The following is a 17,654-nucleotide window of genomic DNA, read 5'->3' as shown; positions in this document are numbered from 1 at the left end:
TTTTAAATTTATTTTGAATTTAAACTAATTTTATCCTACTCATGGCAGGAGAATAAGTTTGAAAATATTAGTCTCTGAACACAAATTTGAAAATAGTTATATTTTTATTTAAATACATATGTACCAATAAAAAAAGGAAAACCTATCCATTCAAATTTTGTACTCGATTTAAATCATAATCGATGATCATATTTATTTGGTCTCATATACTTTTAATTATCCAATTTTAATCAATAAATCTTAAATCCAGTGATTGATTTCCAATAAATTTTTGATATTTTAACTTGTATTAAAAATTGGCCAAATAATAACAATAAATTGAATTCATGCTAATTCAACCTAATTTATTATTAAATCAATAATAAAATATTATTGGTTCTTATTCATTAAAAGAGAAGAAAATGGTCCCACTTCCCACAATTGGCCTTATTTCATAAATAACCATTTAACTCGAAATGAATTGGTTTTATTTACCACAACGTAAATATGCGTGTCGACCGATTAGGAAGTGGGACCCACGCACCATAAATTGTGAGGGAGGGACACAGCCGTCATTTTACGATTTTAATGGTGGCAAACATGTGAGTTAGGTGGGAGGCGGGTTTAACACGCGGCAAAATGGAGAAGCTGAGAAGGGCGGGCACTATGAGTCACGCGCGCGTGGGGCCAATGGACTGACGTCTTCGGAAGCCGCCTTGTGCAATTGTGGCCGTCGATTTCGCACATCTTATGCACTTTTGATACAAAGGTTCGTGGGGCTCATGAGAAGAGATGGTTAGGATTCAGCCATCTGTGAGGTTTGATTTTATATAAAAGAAAGAGTGGAAAAACGCCGTTATTGGAGCTGATATCATCTCTTTATCCATTTACAGAGAGAGGGAGAGAGAGTAAGAATTTGAGTGGAAGTGTGATAAGTTTATAGTTCGTCATTCCAGTTTCTAGGGTTTTCACACTCTGCGTTTCCTCCGTTTCTGTGATTCAGGTACTGATTTCATCATCGCTTCCTGTTTTGCATCGTCAAACTCCCATCTCATTCTCTGTCGCTCATCATTTTATGGCTTCTCAACGATTTTTGTCGCCTGTCTTATTTTGTTCATTTCTTCTCCTTTCCCTTTGGAGAGAGAATGCGGCTACTCTCCATTGTCAGCCCTGCAATGTTCTTCTGTTTTAGCTTTATCTGAGCTCTGCTTCCCAGATTGTTCTTCCTTCTTAATTCTTAAGCTGGTTGTTTTCTTTCTTTTTCCTTTTTTTTTTTTTTTTTTTTTTTTTTTTTTTTTTTTTTTTTTTTTTTTTTGACTTTTTTCCTCTCATTGTTGAGACTGTCGTGTTCTGCTGTACTTTCAACGTTTCTTCTGATTTTTAACCCAAGTCGGTTTTCTGGGGGAGGGCTTGAGTTTTCTGTTTCCGATCACACGGGTCGTGCATTTTCGGTTATCTCATTCTTTTTGTTTCAAGGGAGTGGTGATTATCAAATTGTTAATGACTTTAAGTTTCTCCACCGACTGTCCACGAGCGACGCTGTTTTTCTATTGCTGTATTCTCCCTCTCACTTTTGGTTCTTGGGTTTTGAAGTGTTGGTGGATCATCTTAACATCCATCCAGCAGCCTTTATTTGCTGAAGTGCTTGTGTATGTGTGTTTGCATGCTGATTTTGAATGTTCTCATGTGTTCTAAGTTACTTGTTGGACCAGCTGCTTAATGTTTTGGCTCCGCTTCGTTGGATACGAATTAGGAAATGCCACGCTTCTTTGTACTTAATCTAATATTGAAACCATGGGTGCTAGTTTTTAACGTTTTCGTGCCTTTCGATTGTGTCCATTTTTGCTTTCGATTGGATCCTAAATGTCATTATCGTAAATATCATCATTAATATATCAAAGCTCGGTATCGTATCTTTGGTGTGCCTGTCAAATCGATTCTGCATGTTTTGCATTGTGATTCTGATGAAATTCGTGTTTAATTTGTTTATATGGGGTTTCTCATATGGTTTGCCTGTTCTGGAAATTTAGTGGGCCGACGGGCTATGGTTAATTACAAATGTCTATGTTCCGTCTTCCATAGTGTTTAATGTTTCTTGGTGCAGTATAGTTCGTCGTTATCTGCTCCCCACCGTATGAACGGTGTAATTTTTTATCTTAAAAAATTAGCCGCCCAATATGTCTCCTCGAAGGACTCTCTAAAATCGGCTCTCAATAATAATGTTGTTACGGGCTAATAGTTTTGAATGATAGAAAAATTAGGCATGACCGTTTATTGGCTTATAAATAGTTCCTTATTTATGTACTCCTTCTGTGTCTTACTAGTCATGCAAATTACTTCAGGATGAGTTCAAATGAGCCAGATGGAAATGGAGCTGACGGCGCATTGCCCCCTCCCCCGCCCCCTCCTCCTATTCCCCCTAATGTCATTCCTATTCAGGCCGAACTAGAGCAGGCTCCAGAATTAGTGAAGAAAAAGGTTGTGCGGGTTCCCATCGCACGACGTGGCCTTGCTTCAAAGGGCCAGAAGATAACTCTGCTTACTAATCATTTTAAAGTAAATGTGTCTAATATAGAAGGACATTTTTTTCATTACAGTGTACGTTCCTTTCTTTATATTTTTCCTCTTTATCTTTAAACCATTTTTTTTTTCACTGTATCCACAATCAGTGACTGTTTAAAATTTGTATGTTTTTTGTGCTAGAGGTTGTTTCGAGATAATCATATTCATATTTTGAAGAATATTTACAACTTACAGGTTGCACTTTCGTATGAAGATGGTCGCCCTGTTGATGGCAAGGGCATAGGAAGAAAAGTGATTGATAAAGTACATGAAACTTATCATAGTGAATTAGCTGGAAAGGAATTTGCTTATGATGGAGAGAAGAGTTTATTCACCGTTGGTCCTCTCCCGAGAAATAAACTTGAATTTACCGTTGTTCTTGAGGAAGTCTCATCAAACAGGTATAAATATAATGGTTCTTAATTATGATTGAAAATGCTTAGGAAAATTTGTCAAATCAAAACCTGTTTGCATGTTACTATATCACATGGTTCAATTCCTACAGGAATAATGGAAACTGTAGTCCTGATGGTCATGGAAGTCCAAATGATGGAGATCGAAAAAGGATGAAACGACCCTACCATTCGAAATCATATAAGGTAGAAATTAGCTTTGCAGCGAAGATACCAATGCAGGCTATTGCAAGTGCTTTACGTGGTCAGGAATCTGAGAATTTCCAAGAGGCCATTAGGGTGCTGGATATCATCTTACGGCAGAATGCATCAAAGCAGTAAGTGCAACTTTTTTGTTTTACTCTTTCCCAAATAAGCTGCTATCACTGATTATAGGATTATTATGACATTTTTTCTAACACAAACCTGGTTTGTTGCAGAGGTTGCCTGCTTGTCAGACAATCATTTTTCCATAATGACCCAAACAGTTTTGCTGATGTAGGCGGTGGTGTTCTTGGCTGTAGAGGCTTTCACTCTAGTTTTAGAACAACCCAGAGTGGCCTCTCTTTGAATATTGGCAAGTCTTTATCATCATACCCGATTTCTTTGAATTTGTTAATAATATCTAATCGGTTCTATTCCTTTCAGATGTTTCCACTACAATGATTATACAGCCCGGTCCTGTTGTGGACTTCTTAATTGCAAACCAGAATGTCAGGGATCCTTTCTCACTTGACTGGACCAAGGTGACCAACGTTTGATTGATTTTATCTATGCTATCTCTTTTACTTTGCCTTACAGCTTTTTGTACGTTCTTGAAAAACAGGCTAAACGGACACTTAAGAATTTGAGGATTCAAGCAAGCCCGTCTAATGCAGAATACAAGATAACTGGATTAAGTGAAAAGGCTTGTAAAGAGCAAACGTATTTTTTCCTGCTGTTACCTTGTTTCCATTTCTTTATCATTTCAAGTTAGAATTGCCAATAAATAGTGGCATTAGCGTAAACTACATTTTATGACTCATGGGTATGAAAATAATTTTCAAAACATTTTTCGTTTTGTATTTTCAGAACTATAATTCTGTAAAAAGGTATTTGGACAATTGTTTTTAGACGCTATTTTTTCTTGTAATCTTTTCATGTCTCCTCACAACAGGCTCATCTTTTTGAGAAGAAAATTTTATTATTCATTCTTGATTCTTGAGTTAAATGGTGATTTTGATGTGCTCAATAAAATTAATTGTGCTTGAATTCATTCACAGTTTTCGCATGTTTTGAAAACCTAGACGGAATTGAATATCAAATGGCTCCTAAATGTTGTCTCCTTTCTTATTTGGATATAACTTTACCTTTGGTGCATGTCATAGGTTTACGTTGAAACAGAAAAGTGGAAGCGATGAAGATTCCATTGAAATCACTGTTTATGATTATTTTGTTAAGCATCGCCACATTGAACTTCGATATTCAGCCGATCTTCCTTGTATAAATGTGGGGAAGCCTAAGCGTCCCACTTATATCCCTGTTGAGGTGAAGCTATTATTCCCTCTTAAACTTGAAAAGCTCATAATGTTAGTGATTGCTTTTCTTCCTCTTGAAGCTTTTTCTTCCTTATTCAGCTATGCTCCTTGGTATCACTGCAACGATACACAAAAGCACTGTCCACATTTCAAAGAGCTTCACTGGTCGAGAAATCGAGGCAAAAGCCTCAAGAAAGGATGAGGGTTTTGTCTGATGTAGGTCTTGTCTTTCTCGCCCTACATTTGAATTTTATTTTTATTGATTCTTAATACTGCATCACTGAGGTCTTTGCAGTCTTTGAGAAAGAACAAATATGATGCTGAACCAATGTTACGGTCATGTGGAATTGCTATTAATTCAAACTTCATTCAAGTTGAAGGCCGTGTTCTACCTGCACCCAAGGTATTACTTGCATTTGCCTTCTGGTACTGTAGTTTATTTGGCCTTTTGTTCTGTCTTCTAGACCACTTAACGTTGTTGAGTTTTTGATGAATTTCTTAATTTTGAAGTTGAAAGTGGGCAATGGGGAAGATTTCTTTCCACGTAATGGCCGGTGGAATTTCAATAATAAGGTTGGCATTTCCATCATTATTTAAATACCATGTTAATCCTGTGACTTACAGTGTTGTTGAGTTTCAGAAATTTGCTCAACCTACCAAAATAGAGCGATGGGCTGTGGTAAACTTTTCAGCACGCTGTGATACACGTGGCCTTGTCAGAGACCTTATCAGATGTGGTGATATGAAAGGCATTGTAAGTTGTCTTTTATACTTCATTTCTCTTACTAAAAAAAAAAAAAAAATCTTATTTACTTCATTGCTACAATATTAAACAAACAACTGATTGAAATACCTTTTTGGTTTATAGGCAATAGAAGCGCCTTTTGATGTTTTTGAAGAAAATCCACAATTCAGGCGTGCACCACCTATGGTTAGAGTTGAAAAGATGTTTGAGGAAGTTCAGTCTAAACTACCTGGACAACCGCAATTCATCCTTTGCATACTCCCTGAGAGGAAGAATTCTGATCTTTATGGTAAAGTTTACTTAAGGACTCTAAAATATAAATATTTGTCCGAGGATGAAGTTGATAACTTTATTTGTGTTTCTCAGGTCCTTGGAAAAGAAAGAATCTTGCAGAATTTGGAATTGTTACTCAATGTATTGCTCCTACACGTGTAAATGACCAGTACCTCACAAATGTGCTTCTGAAGATCAATGCCAAGGTAAGAACATACTTGGCTGCATTTTATTCGTGTAGTGCCTGCTCCATTCACTTCTGTTCTTGCACTGGGGATGAGTTAATGCCCTATGCTGTTGGCTGTTTCTGTGAACTGTTGCATCTTTGTGGCTAAATCCTCTTATCTTCTGTAGCTTGGTGGGCTAAATTCCTTGTTAGCAGTTGAGCATTCTCCATCCATTCCTATGGTTTCAAAGGTTCCCACAATTATCCTGGGTATGGATGTCTCACATGGATCTCCAGGCCAGTCAGATGTTCCATCTATTGCTGCGGTAACTTGCTGTAATTTGGGCGTATTATGATACCCTACTGTCTTCCTTTTACTAAGCATGCCTTCTAATATATCCAAATTTGATAGTATTTTTGGCCAAATTTTGTCATTAAAATTCTATGGAAATGGTATTACTACCTGTTCTGTAGGTGGTTAGCTCGCGGCAGTGGCCCTTGATTTCTCGTTACAGAGCTGCTGTTCGGACTCAATCTCCAAAAGTTGAGATGATAGATTCTTTGTACAAGCGTACTTCTGAAACTGAAGATGATGGCATAATGAGGTTGGATGGCTTATCTTTTAAGCCACTGCTGGATTTTTTTTCTTAAATTCAAACACAATTCCATTTTTAATTTCTATAGTTCTAATGTAATCCTGTGTGTGTGTGTGTGGGGGGGGGGGGGGGGGGGGGGGGGGGGGGGGGGGGGGGGGGGGGGGGGGGGGGGGGGGGGGGGGGGGGGGGGGGGGGGGGGGGGGGGGGGGGGGGGGGGGGGGGGGGGGGGGGGGGGGGGGGGGGGGGGGGGGGGGGGGGGGGGGGGGGGGGGGGGGGGGGGGGGGGGGGGGGGGGGGGGGGGGGGGGGGGTGGTGCTTGTTTGAAGGTATTGGTACTGGTGATACGCTTAAGATGGCTGTATTATGTTGATCCCATTTGATAACTATACTGATGGCATTAAAAAAAATTATTCACAAAATTTTAGTCCAAGCATCAAGCTACTTTTTGTTTTTGAAATATTGGCAAGAATTCAAAGCATATAATTGGAGCAATTGAATCTTATTCTTTTTTTGATCAATTTCTGATGCTTGGTTCAAAAGACACTCTACTTTTTGACTAATGTCCTGCCGAAAACACCTGCAATCATCATAAAATAGGATCTACGGTGGACTGAAGGACTGTCAATTTTGGCAGTTAGGACTCTAGTACTCTCAAGTTTGGAGGCTATGTTTCAAATACTATCTCAGATATATAAAGTTCATAAATTAGTAATAACTGTATGTCCAACATCTTCCTGCATAGAAAATAGCTTTATTAACTCCTGTGGGACGTGGTTTGCTGGCTTCAGAAGTTCACTTTCCTTTTTTGAATTTCAGGGAGCTTTTACTCGACTTCTATACTAGTTCAGGAAAAAGGAAGCCTGACCAGATTATTATATTCAGGCAAGTATTTCTCTTAATACTATTGTATATATAGTAATAGGATGGTTGCGGTTTCAATGGGATCCTCTGGGATCCTCGAGTCAGTGGTATTGCATGGTTTTTCAACATTGCTTTAACTCGGCTTTTAAAGTTTGAGACATCAGACTGTTATTTTGTTTTCAATGCTTCGTTCTATATTTTGCATGCTTTTGAAGTTGCTTTTATACTTGTTTTTGAGTAGGGATGGTGTCAGTGAATCTCAATTCAATCAAGTTCTAAATGTTGAACTTGATCAGATCATACAGGTTCTACGAGCAGCTTGATTAAATAATTCTTAATATCTTTCATGATCCTCAATTTGAAGTTCTAGATAATTCTTAATTATTTAAAATATTATAGGCTTGCAAGTTCCTTGATGAAAATTGGTCCCCGAAGTTTGTGGTGATCGTTGCACAGAAAAATCATCACACCAAGTTCTTTCAGTCTGGATCTCCTGACAACGTTCCTCCAGGTATTCCTATTGACCTTTTATTGTGTGTTGTGCGGTCGGTCTTCCTCTGAATAAATATTCATTTGCACTTACGTGTAGGGACTATTATTGACAACAAAATTTGTCATCCAAGAAACAACGATTTCTATCTCTGTGCGCATGCTGGAATGATTGTGAGTTCTGTGTTTGGGATTTTGTCTCAAACGTGTTCTACTGATAGCTGTTTTTTTATTTTATTTTTTTAAATTTTGGTTGCTAATTTCATCTCTCTTTATACTCTCCAAGGGTACTACAAGGCCAACTCACTATCACGTTCTGTTAGATGAAATTGGTTTTTCTGCAGATGACCTGCAAGAACTTGTGCATTCTCTATCCTATGTGTAAGTATTATTTAATGGAAATGGATGTCACATTCTTCTTCAAACACGGGTTCATAATATGTGGTCTTTGTCATCATCGTGTATTTTTATTGTACAGATACCAAAGAAGTACTACTGCTATTTCTGTAGGTAAGACAGTTTGAGTTCATCTACTATTTAACAAATGTTTAAGATGTCCTTGAACGTACCAAATTGTTGCATCTGAAACTAAGTTGGTTGTGGCTTTAATATTGTGTGCTCATATCATTCGTGCAGTTGCTCCAGTTTGCTATGCACACTTGGCGGCCACCCAGATTGGGCAGTTTATCAAGTTTGAAGAAGCATCGGAGACGACCTCAAGTGATGGTGGTTTGACAAGTGCTGGGGCAGTTCCTGTTCCCCAACTCCCCAGGTTGCAGGAGAAAGTCTGCAACTCAATGTTCTTTTGTTAAAGTGGTGGGTAGTAAATTAGTGTCTAATTTTGTTGCACAGGAGATGGAGGTGGTAGGCTCCCATTCATTTATTTAGTATGAGTCTAGTGTTGTGATTTGACCTGTGTTTGGACAAAAAAAAAAAACTTGGAACTCTTTAGATTTTGTGCTCTGCTGGCCTGCCTGCCTTTTTTAAGTATATAAAAGCCAGCAAGGAGAGGGAGGGGGCTCTTTTGGTTTTATTATGTAGCAGCATAATCGTATAGTGGTCACCTTGCTGTATGAACTTTGAATTGCCTCCCTTGGCAGACATGACTATCACATTTTGTTTTATTTCTAGTTTGATCTACCCTACATTTGGTGCCCGAAAGGTTAAATGTTCTTCCCTGTTTTGGTTGGCGCTGCAACGGAGGTCCTCAAATCATGGCTACATTTTTCTGAGTCCCATGTTCCAGAGGTTCATAGTATATTATTTTAATTTTCATTAATTATTCTTTTTGGACAATTTTTTATTCATTAATGAGCTATATTGACTCCAAGAAAATAAGAACAGAAGGATAAAAAAAAAAAATCTAAAATAATAAGTTTAATTAGTAAAGTTCACAGGTATTAGATAATTGTTTTAATTAAAAAGTTTTATTTTGTCATTTAATATTGAAAGACCATTTAACTGATAGGAGATCAGAATTACCAATATCACTTCAAATTTCTGAAGGTTTAAAAATGGATGAATATGGAAAAAAGAATTCATTTTTTCTTTTAAAAATTAACTACATAAAACATTTTCAATCTATTTCTCTGCTCCATTTTCCTACTCGTCCTCTCCGGCATTGCTTCCGGCGTCTCTTACCAATTCTCCAACCTGTCTCTCCTCGGCACTCCGATATCGCCATATCCATCAAGGGAATAAAACCGAAGGGAGGCAATTCAAAGTTCATACATGAAGATATTGACTGACAATGCAACACTAATCTATAAAATATACTATAAAATACAATAGATCTATAGAATACAATAAATTTCTTCAATAACAATAATTTAACATGGTTTCAAATAATTTTTAAAAATAAATAATTGTTTCAAATAATTTTTAAAAATAAATAATTGTATTAGTTTTGATCCTAAGATTCAGAAACTATGAAATTTTTTATCAATATGTATGCATCCTACATTGCTCGTTCAACAAATTCTAAAATAAATAAAGTAATATAATAAGAACGAATGGTGCTATAAGCTTTTCATATGAATGAACCTGTGAAAGATGTGTCCTTATGTTTATGGAGGAATAAAACTATACAATGCTTAATGTAACTCTGCAAATTGACTCATTTTGACTTGTAATGTAAAACACTCGTAGTTACACCTTACAACATCATTCTTTATCTTTCTATTTATATGTGTGTGCTGATTGCATACCAGCTCCTCCCTTATTTTCTGCTACAGTTTCTGTAATAAAAGAACAGCCTTTTTTATTATGTTTTCCATTATACAAATCCTGTGACCTACTATTCCTGACTCGCTTCTAAAACCTTTGCATTCTTCGTTCATACTTGGACTCCTGATTACTTTTCTAGTCTCTGGGATTTCCACTGTTCGTAACTACTCTTGAAATCTTGGATGGTCTTCCCAAGTTCTGCATACATTTTCACAGAAGCCTCTGCAAAGTTATTCAAGTTTTCAAAAAACTTAACCAACCTCGACCTGAAATGATCAAAACCAGAGATCAACCTCTCTGACGCTTCGTCTTGTAACAAATTATTGCCCAATGACTCACTGTCATTGTCTCCCTTAAAGGAGGTTAAGATTGAAAGATTTTTCGCAACCTTACCCTTCCCCTTCCCCTTCCCCAAGTTTTTCTCTTGGCGTGGCAAAAATCGGGTGGTTTCAGTTGCCAAGTCCTTTATCGAATCTATGACCTCCTTCATAGGTAAATCGTCAATCTTCTCCAACCAGACACTACATGTAATGTATATAGGGGGCGGTCCATAAGTTCTGATGGATGGGGCTTGTGTTCTTCTTTTTCCCTTTGATTTTTGAGGTAGAGACACACATGTGCGAAGCCACCCATCTATCAATTGCAGATACAACTTCTGCGCTGCAATCCACTTCATGAAACTTGATGATAGAGATGCGAGTTCGGTTTCAAGATAGATGGTATTGTGCCTCCTTGTTTCAGACTGCATTGAGATTCCCATGTTGCCATGGTAGGACGCTGCTTCGATGACTTGTAGTTGACGCTTGTGGCAATCAAACATCACTTCCCACATCCGACTTAACCTATCATAGTCCAAACACAAAGTGCAAAGTGGTGAATCCTCAAAACTATGACCTAAAGATAAATACTATGCCAACATATCAAGATAACTTAATTATCTCCAAATGTAAAGATATAATATCTACATGTTGCAAACAAAGAATGTGCATATTCTAAAATGAACTTGTGCCAAACCAACCAAGCACGATGGTAGCAAAAAAGAAAACTCACGCTTCAATCAACTCCTCAAGTTGCGGTTGGAGCTCTTTGTCCCGTAATTCTTCAATCTTCTTTGATATAGAATCTATTCTATGAACTCCCACTCTGATTCTTGAATGTAGATCCTTGATAACAGCTCGTGTTTTATCGACTTTTGGTAGACCCACTTCCTTTGATTCTAAATGCCGTAGCACTTTACACTTCAGGTCGTACTCTTTCCTGACCATCTCACTAGCCTGCAATTAACAAAACAGAACCTATGTTAAAGAACTTACCTTCACATGACACGTCATTTCTGAAATCTAAAGATGCACAAAATAGTAGAAATGGTTAAAAGGATAATCAATGATACAGGTTAAAAGTTCGGCAGTACCTTGACTTCATCATAGAGCTTCTTTTCCCATGCATACAGCCTATCCAAGGTTGAAGCATGACTACCTGAGTTCATGCAGAAGTTCTCAAATAAGTTGCTAGAGTGGTCCTCAACATCCTCTTTTGAGTTTCCACCCAAAGGATTTCTGGATGCAGAGGAGTGTGATGATGCCGTCCTATGCCAAGTTAAGTACTTCGTTGCAGTTTGAACCGGCTCTAAGATAACACAAAGAACGACAACTGATTAATGAAGATATCATAGTGGAGAGTTACACGAGAACAGGTTGGATATCGACTACAATTATCATCCAGTCACAGCTTATTAATATAGAAATGTGGGCTCATAAAATATCTCAACAGAGTTACATATGCATCTCAATGAAGTTCGTGGGAACAAGACCAGCATGTTTGAAAATTAGTTGTATGTCCCAAGTTGATTCAACATATACAAGTCAATGGCACAGAAGAACATTGAAAAATAACGCTGCTTTCATTGCATCACATATTCATATGCTCATTCAAGAAAACTACTTAAGCCAAAAGGACTGCTAGTTGTTCTTGTCAACCCATCATGTTTAGCAACAAGCATAGTAAGAACCAATAAACATAACTCAGCACTAAATCAACATAACGTTCCTGTCACCGAAAATGCTCTAAATAACAATGAAGAAAAATGAGAAAATGACGATGCACAATTGTCCTTGTTCAATTAAAGGTGGGAAAAAAAGAAAAAAAAGGTCCTATTGACAAGGCATTTCAATTCTCACTTAAAGCTGCAAATGTCTTGGTTTCATTTTGTTTAGGTTTTAAGGATTAGTTAGTAGGATCATTTACTTTTGGTACTTATTTGTAACCTAAACCTTCACCTATAACTGAACCTATATATAAATATAAAGTTAGAGCTCCCCGTTTGTACCCAAAATTTCAGAGGTAATAAAAGTAGCCCCTTTTTGGCTTAGCTCTCCATGAGTGACAGACAAACATACACACACACACACACACACATATATATTATTTGTATGTAATGTATGTAGATGGCATGAGATACACATACACATATCTATGTATGTGTATCGTGTGTGTGCGTCTTTTTTTCCTTTTTAAGAAACCACATTTTCAGTGAGAGAAATGAAATATATATATATATATATATATACACACAAGGGTACACGAAGAAAAGCCTGTCCAAAAAGGAGTTGAACTCCAAGCCAAATGAGGCATAAACCTAACCATCACCCAAACCTCCCCACCTGTTTTCTTAATCTCTCCAAAGATCCTATTATTCCTCTCAAAACCAAATGCCCCACAAAATTGCAAAGAAAGAAACAAGAATGCAACCCTAATTACATTTTGGATGAGTGAGATGCAGGAGTAGGTTCCATAACAAATAGAAAAATATCAAATATAAACACAAGGCTCTAAGGAAATTCTACAAAAAACCTGAAAATGCCACAAAACTTGCAGCTTACATCATAAAACAAAAGATGCTTTCTAGATAAACAAATACGAAATTAATATAGCTATGGTTAAAGTGGATCGACCAAGAGGTATTTGATAGAGAAACAAAGGTGGTAACAGAAGAGGAAGATTTCTCTCTCCATCTTCAGCTTTAGTGAGGTAAAAGGCTATTTGGTGCCAAGCTCAAAAGTGTCATTTCCTCACATAGTAGTTGCGTACATTAGATGTAATATTCCTTGGAGAATTACCAAATAGTTGGTTGATCTTTTGTCTTCTTTCAGTGCCATCCCATCTAATTAGGAACTGGAGAATTTGTATTATAAAATGTTGACATTTTTCTTGGTTTCTGAGTTTGGGTAGCTTACTGTCAGCATGTCTGTTCTGCTCCTTGGACCTCCCAATAACTGTTAGGTGGCTTTTACTCTAGCCCTCCTTCCTTGGTTTTTCCATCCGTTGTCAAGGTTTTGAACTTTGTCATTTGGTATAGTGTTTAATACAGAGAATTGAGCATTAATCATCCTTAATTGGAATACTGGATAGCCTATGTTTGGTGAGTCCAATCAACTTATGTACAGCAAAAGAGTCTCACACCCCCAAAACATTTCATATTAATGTACTAAACCAAGGAAAGGAAGAGTACTTCCATTAATCCTAATTTACTTCATACTTAAACAGGTAACTTCTAGCATAGTTAGGATGGATGTCATTCAAGTTTAGTTACAGACTGTTATAGACATTTGAAATAATATTTAGAAGTCATCAACATTGGGTATTCAGGCATTTCAACAAATAAACACTGACAAGTTATGTCACCTCATGAGCTTAACTAATAAAGAGAGTTTGGACCTCCCAAACCAACCAAAGAACTAGATACTTGATAAACGGACTTAATTCACAATGTATGAAGATCAAACCAACAAAGGTGCTTATACCTTCCCGAAGAACACTTGGGTCATCTCCACATGAAAAGCAGGACTTCAACAATGTCGATGATAATGATTGGTCTGCACCGGAGGAAAACCAATCCAGTTAAAATATTTCAACAGGATATTCACGAGAAAATCCTTTAAGACATCTAGATCCTTTAAAAAAATTACAATTTTAAAAATCAGCTGCCTAGCTGATCAGTACACAATTGCTCCAAATAATTTAACTGCAGCTTTGAAATAATGAAAGAACCATACCAAATCATGAAGCAACATCACCGCATTAGGCTTAAGGTAAATCCCAATACCTTTCTTGTATGGGTACATCACATTATCAATTAAGGCATTACAACCAAATATAAGAACTTCACCTTAAGCTAAAAGCATCGAGTGTAATGCGAGTGCACACAAAGGAAGAGGGAGAGGGAAAGAGTAAGAAATTACTTTCTTTTCCAGGAAATATTGGACGTATGTGCAACTTATTTGCTTCAAGCATTCTTGGAACTTCTTTACCAGATTCAGAAGCTTTTATAAAGAGAATTTCAATTTCTTTCATACTTGAAAAGAAGTCCATGGGAACAGCTGTATTCTCAATACTATCTTCTTTTGCAGTTGCTTTGCCAAAAACAGATGTAAACGGAACTACTGAAGACGTGGTTCTTAAAGGTGACAAACCAGGAGAGTGGTTCTTCCCCTGATTCACTAACTCAGGCTCTGAAGCTACAGTTTTCACAGTATGCATAGTAGGAGAGGTATTTGCTGCTCCATCATTGTATACCCTGTTAAAATTTTCAAAACTGCGCACCAGAGTTTCTGAAGAAGGTTCATCAAACTCATCCTCCGAGTTTTGAGATTCCTCCTCTCCATGTAAGGAACCCTTCTCTTCTCCATCTCCATTTTCAAAATTTCCATCCTCTTCCTTAAAGTATTTTAAGCCACCAGCATTCTCAAATTCAAACTCTCCATTATTCACACCACTCCCATCTTGAAAAGAAAATTCATGATTATCTGAAGAAAAAAAGTAATCCCAAGCTCCTTCCTGAGGTGCAGAAGAGCCTTCAAAAGATAGTGCTCGAGGTCTTTCAAAGGTTTGACGTGTGGTACTTGGTGGAATGTCTGATGAAGTTATAGTTCCAATTACGGGTGAGGGCAATTTTGCTTCAACCTTGTGAGAAATACTACCCCTGAATTGCATATGATTTGCCTGAAACTGACTTGATGTAGGAGGAGAAGGTGACGGAGAAAGATTGCTGACAGCATCCACACGTTGTGAGAAGGATGGAGAGGAAAATGAGAATTGGGATACTGATTTCTCAGTAAAGGCAAGGGGCTCAGGAGTTGCATTAGTGGAATGGTATAAGGGTGATTCTACTGGACCTTCAGGTTGTACGAATATCTTGAGAGCAGTCCCAGTACATCTTAATGACTGAATGTATTCAGCATGGGCTGTCGCAAGTGTGCATCTTCCATGAAGGGCTTGCTTAACAAGCTTTTTCCTTTCACGACATAGTCGCAGGGCCTTATCTTCCTCTACTTTAGAACTCGAGGCTCCCATATCTGAAGACCTTACTGCTGGATAACCCTCTTAGAACAGAACTTGGATAGTATACTCATCCTGAAAATTAACATCAAGCATAATATGGTAAGAAACCATGAAGCAGCAAATAAAATCTAACTGCACAAAGATGCTATGTTCTTTCCTCAAAATCATTTTCTTGAGATGTCCAACTGATATTAGCAACCAAATTCTCAAACTTCGCACTCACCCCCATTAAATCAACAGATCAAGAAAATGTAAAATAAAAAAGTTTTTTTTTCTAAGAAATTAGAACATTCCAAATCTAAATTCAATTACACTCCTCAGTCTCCCCTGAAATTTCTAATATTGATATTTGACAAGTACTGATTTTAAAACAAGGTGTTTATAAATGAATCAAGGAGGCTCTCTTAGCTGACAAAATACTTTCACTAATGTCAGCTGATTCGAAGTTATGAAAGAAATGGACGTGCCAAAAGGAAGCGTGAGCAGGTAACATTTTGTAATGGGGATAAGCGTACAAAAGAACTAACACCCCGAGAAAACACTGGAAAACAGAATGTACAATGTACAAATCTTGGGTTAAGATGCGAGTTCTGGACTGAAAATTTTAGGCGACATAAACCGCATTATTGGCCAACAGCGATTTTTTAACCAGCAAGGGAGAGAAACAGAACAACTGAATTGGGAGGGGTAAACATGAGGATCTGAAAAGATGTATTTAAATCGATAGATATGATGATGTTCTGTGGAGGTGGCAAATGAGAGAACCAACGATGGAAAAGAAATTAGAGGAGAGCTTCCTTCTTAAAGCATTTACCATTCACCCCTTCCATAAAGTAAGAAATCAAGCTAAATAACTAGTAGAGTTGAGAAAACAGTGCAAAACATACTCGCCGCCCTCAACTAAAATGTTACGAAAGCTGCTCTAACATCCAGAACATGGACAGCAAGCAGTTCGAGTGAGAATCAAATAGAATCCAGGAGAATTCGGACAGAAAGTCGCATAGAAAAGCATGATGAACAAAGAAAGAATTGAACAGAAAAGGAGAGCCACTAGCGAACTGAAGATATGAGGCCTAAAAGGGTGAAAATCAAGGGAAGAGATGACTGTCCATGAAGATTCAGGAGAAAGCCACCAGAACTAAAAATAATACTTTTTCCCTCAGCACAAGGGATTTAACTCCGTATGTAAGAACATTGAATCCAGTCAATGAAAATCCAGAGGAGCAAATAAAATCTACAGAAAAGCATATCAAACTCGAAGACTGGGAATATTGGGCACCCCACCAATTTGCAAGTTCAAATAGAAAGGAAACGCAAACCAGGCAAATAGATAAAACGAACTTCAAATGATGCGAAAGCTCTCACTGGTATCGAAAATCATGACACAGAATCAAGAACCGATCCAAAAATCTAAAACGAACTCCAAATGATGCGAAACAAAAGAAAAAAAGGAGCATAAAAGACAGAAAATAGAAGAATTAGCAGTAGGGAGCATACCCGAGGACACGAAAGCCATGAACGGGAGCAAAGAAAAGCTGGGACTTTGGAGAAGACCCACGTGGTAGAATCATCCCATTCAGAGAGAGAAGCGATAGACAAGTAGAAGAAATAGAATTGCCTTTCAAAAAATGGGGTTTCTAGTTTTTACAGAGAGAGAGAGAGAGAAGGAGTGAAAAGGACGAAGGTTAGACGCATAAACGGCAAGGAGGACAGAGAAATGAAGAATGTGAAGAAACCACGACTTGCGTCCATGCAAAAAGGTAGGAATATTTTCTGGAAGACCCTCGCATTTTGTTTTAATTTTATCATTGACCTACTTAAAATGGTAAGCTTTTCTATATATTGAAAAGAATAAAGAAGATAATAATACGACATGTCTGTGAGTTTTGATTTTATTGTTTTGAGTTAAATTATAATAAGAGAAGTGATATTAAATAACAAAATGGTAATGCCTTTTAGATGAAGAAAGAGGAATAAAATAAAGGAAAGTGAAAGTGAGAATACAATATTCGCTGAATGGGGACTCTGGGTTGGATTCTGTTCTAAGAGAAAGGAAAAAGGTTTAGAACAGAGGCTTTACAAATGACAGCAAAGCACGGAATCTCAAAGCTAAGGCCATTATCTGCCCTTGGGATTTAAGATAGCGAAGCATCCTCTCACATGCTACGTCCTTTTCTGGACCCATCCCTTCACTTTGAGGGTCCCAAATACCTTATATTTTAATTTTTGTCCTTTTAATTCATCTTGAAAACGTACATTATTCAAGAAATGAGGTAACTATATAAATAAAAGGGAGGGACAAAATGATCACTTTTTAAAAATAAAGTACTTGAAAATAGATACACTAACTTTCCTCTACATTCCTAGCAGTTGTAGCTTCAACTGACATATTGCGAATCAGCTTCAGAATAACAAATGCAATTCTGATAGCATCAGCATTATATAAAAAGACAAACAGGCAACCATGTTCTTGATTTCCTTCTCTTACACTTTCCCACCATCTAAAGCTTCA

At 37.4% G+C, this 17,654-nt stretch overlaps 2 protein-coding genes across 4 annotated transcripts; one reads left to right on the top strand and one right to left on the bottom strand.

The window, feature by feature from the left end:
- Window positions 1-838: 838 nt before the first annotated feature.
- LOC111484178 (protein argonaute 4-like) lies at window positions 839-8,709 on the top strand. Of its 3 annotated transcripts, none has more exons than XM_023130662.1 (23): window positions 839-982; window positions 2,322-2,577; window positions 2,737-2,942; window positions 3,047-3,271; window positions 3,374-3,510; window positions 3,582-3,679; window positions 3,760-3,857; window positions 4,301-4,460; window positions 4,550-4,666; window positions 4,746-4,853; window positions 4,961-5,023; window positions 5,091-5,204; window positions 5,319-5,484; window positions 5,562-5,674; window positions 5,823-5,960; window positions 6,109-6,239; window positions 7,046-7,111; window positions 7,332-7,395; window positions 7,490-7,601; window positions 7,680-7,753; window positions 7,866-7,960; window positions 8,058-8,089; window positions 8,216-8,709. In XM_023130662.1, exons 2-23 carry the CDS (start codon window positions 2,323-2,325, stop codon window positions 8,389-8,391), a joined length of 2,748 nt encoding a protein of 915 aa, XP_022986430.1. In that variant the 5' UTR covers window positions 839-982; window position 2,322; the 3' UTR covers window positions 8,392-8,709. The 3 variants fall into 3 exon arrangements, with proteins under 3 accessions (XP_022986430.1, XP_022986431.1, XP_022986429.1); XM_023130663.1 differs by having other exon boundaries at window positions 877-982; window positions 2,304-2,577; XM_023130661.1 differs by lacking the exon at window positions 839-982 and adding an exon at window positions 1,333-1,628.
- An 870-nt stretch (window positions 8,710-9,579) lies between these two features.
- On the bottom strand, window positions 9,580-16,921 carry LOC111484181 (nitrate regulatory gene2 protein). Its single transcript, XM_023130665.1, has 6 exons — window positions 16,640-16,921; window positions 14,044-15,214; window positions 13,606-13,677; window positions 11,217-11,431; window positions 10,856-11,079; window positions 9,580-10,647 (listed from the first exon to the last, which is right to left on the bottom strand). Exons 2-6 carry the CDS (start codon window positions 15,152-15,154, stop codon window positions 9,933-9,935), a joined length of 2,337 nt encoding a protein of 778 aa, XP_022986433.1. The 5' UTR covers window positions 15,155-15,214; window positions 16,640-16,921; the 3' UTR covers window positions 9,580-9,932.
- Between the last annotated feature and the right edge of the window lie 733 nt (window positions 16,922-17,654).

This window comes from Cucurbita maxima, unplaced genomic scaffold (genome assembly GCF_002738345.1).
Source record: "Cucurbita maxima cultivar Rimu unplaced genomic scaffold, Cmax_1.0 Cma_Scf00009, whole genome shotgun sequence".
Lineage (NCBI taxonomy): Eukaryota > Viridiplantae > Streptophyta > Magnoliopsida > Cucurbitales > Cucurbitaceae > Cucurbita > Cucurbita maxima.
Note: the sequence above shows the minus strand (reverse complement) of the source record. Positions and strands in the feature narration are given on the sequence as shown.

Excerpts from the sequence above, each read along its gene's own strand:
- LOC111484178 (XM_023130661.1), top strand. The coding sequence starts at position 1,480 with ATGACTTTAAGTTTCTCCACCGACTGTCCACGAGCGACGCTGTTTTTC. Across the intron at positions 1,629-2,321 it reads TTATTTGCTGAAGTGCTTGT|GATGAGTTCAAATGAGCCAG; the intron begins GTATGTGTGTTT and ends AAATTACTTCAG. Across the intron at positions 5,675-5,822 it reads TTCTGAAGATCAATGCCAAG|CTTGGTGGGCTAAATTCCTT; the intron begins GTAAGAACATAC and ends TATCTTCTGTAG.
- LOC111484181 (XM_023130665.1), bottom strand. The coding sequence starts at position 15,154 with ATGGGAGCCTCGAGTTCTAAAGTAGAGGAAGATAAGGCCCTGCGACTA. Across the intron at positions 13,678-14,043 it reads AATATTTCCTGGAAAAGAAA|ACCAATCATTATCATCGACA; the intron begins GTAATTTCTTAC and ends CCTCCGGTGCAG. Across the intron at positions 10,648-10,855 it reads CTTGAGGAGTTGATTGAAGC|GTTAAGTCGGATGTGGGAAG; the intron begins GTGAGTTTTCTT and ends GGACTATGATAG.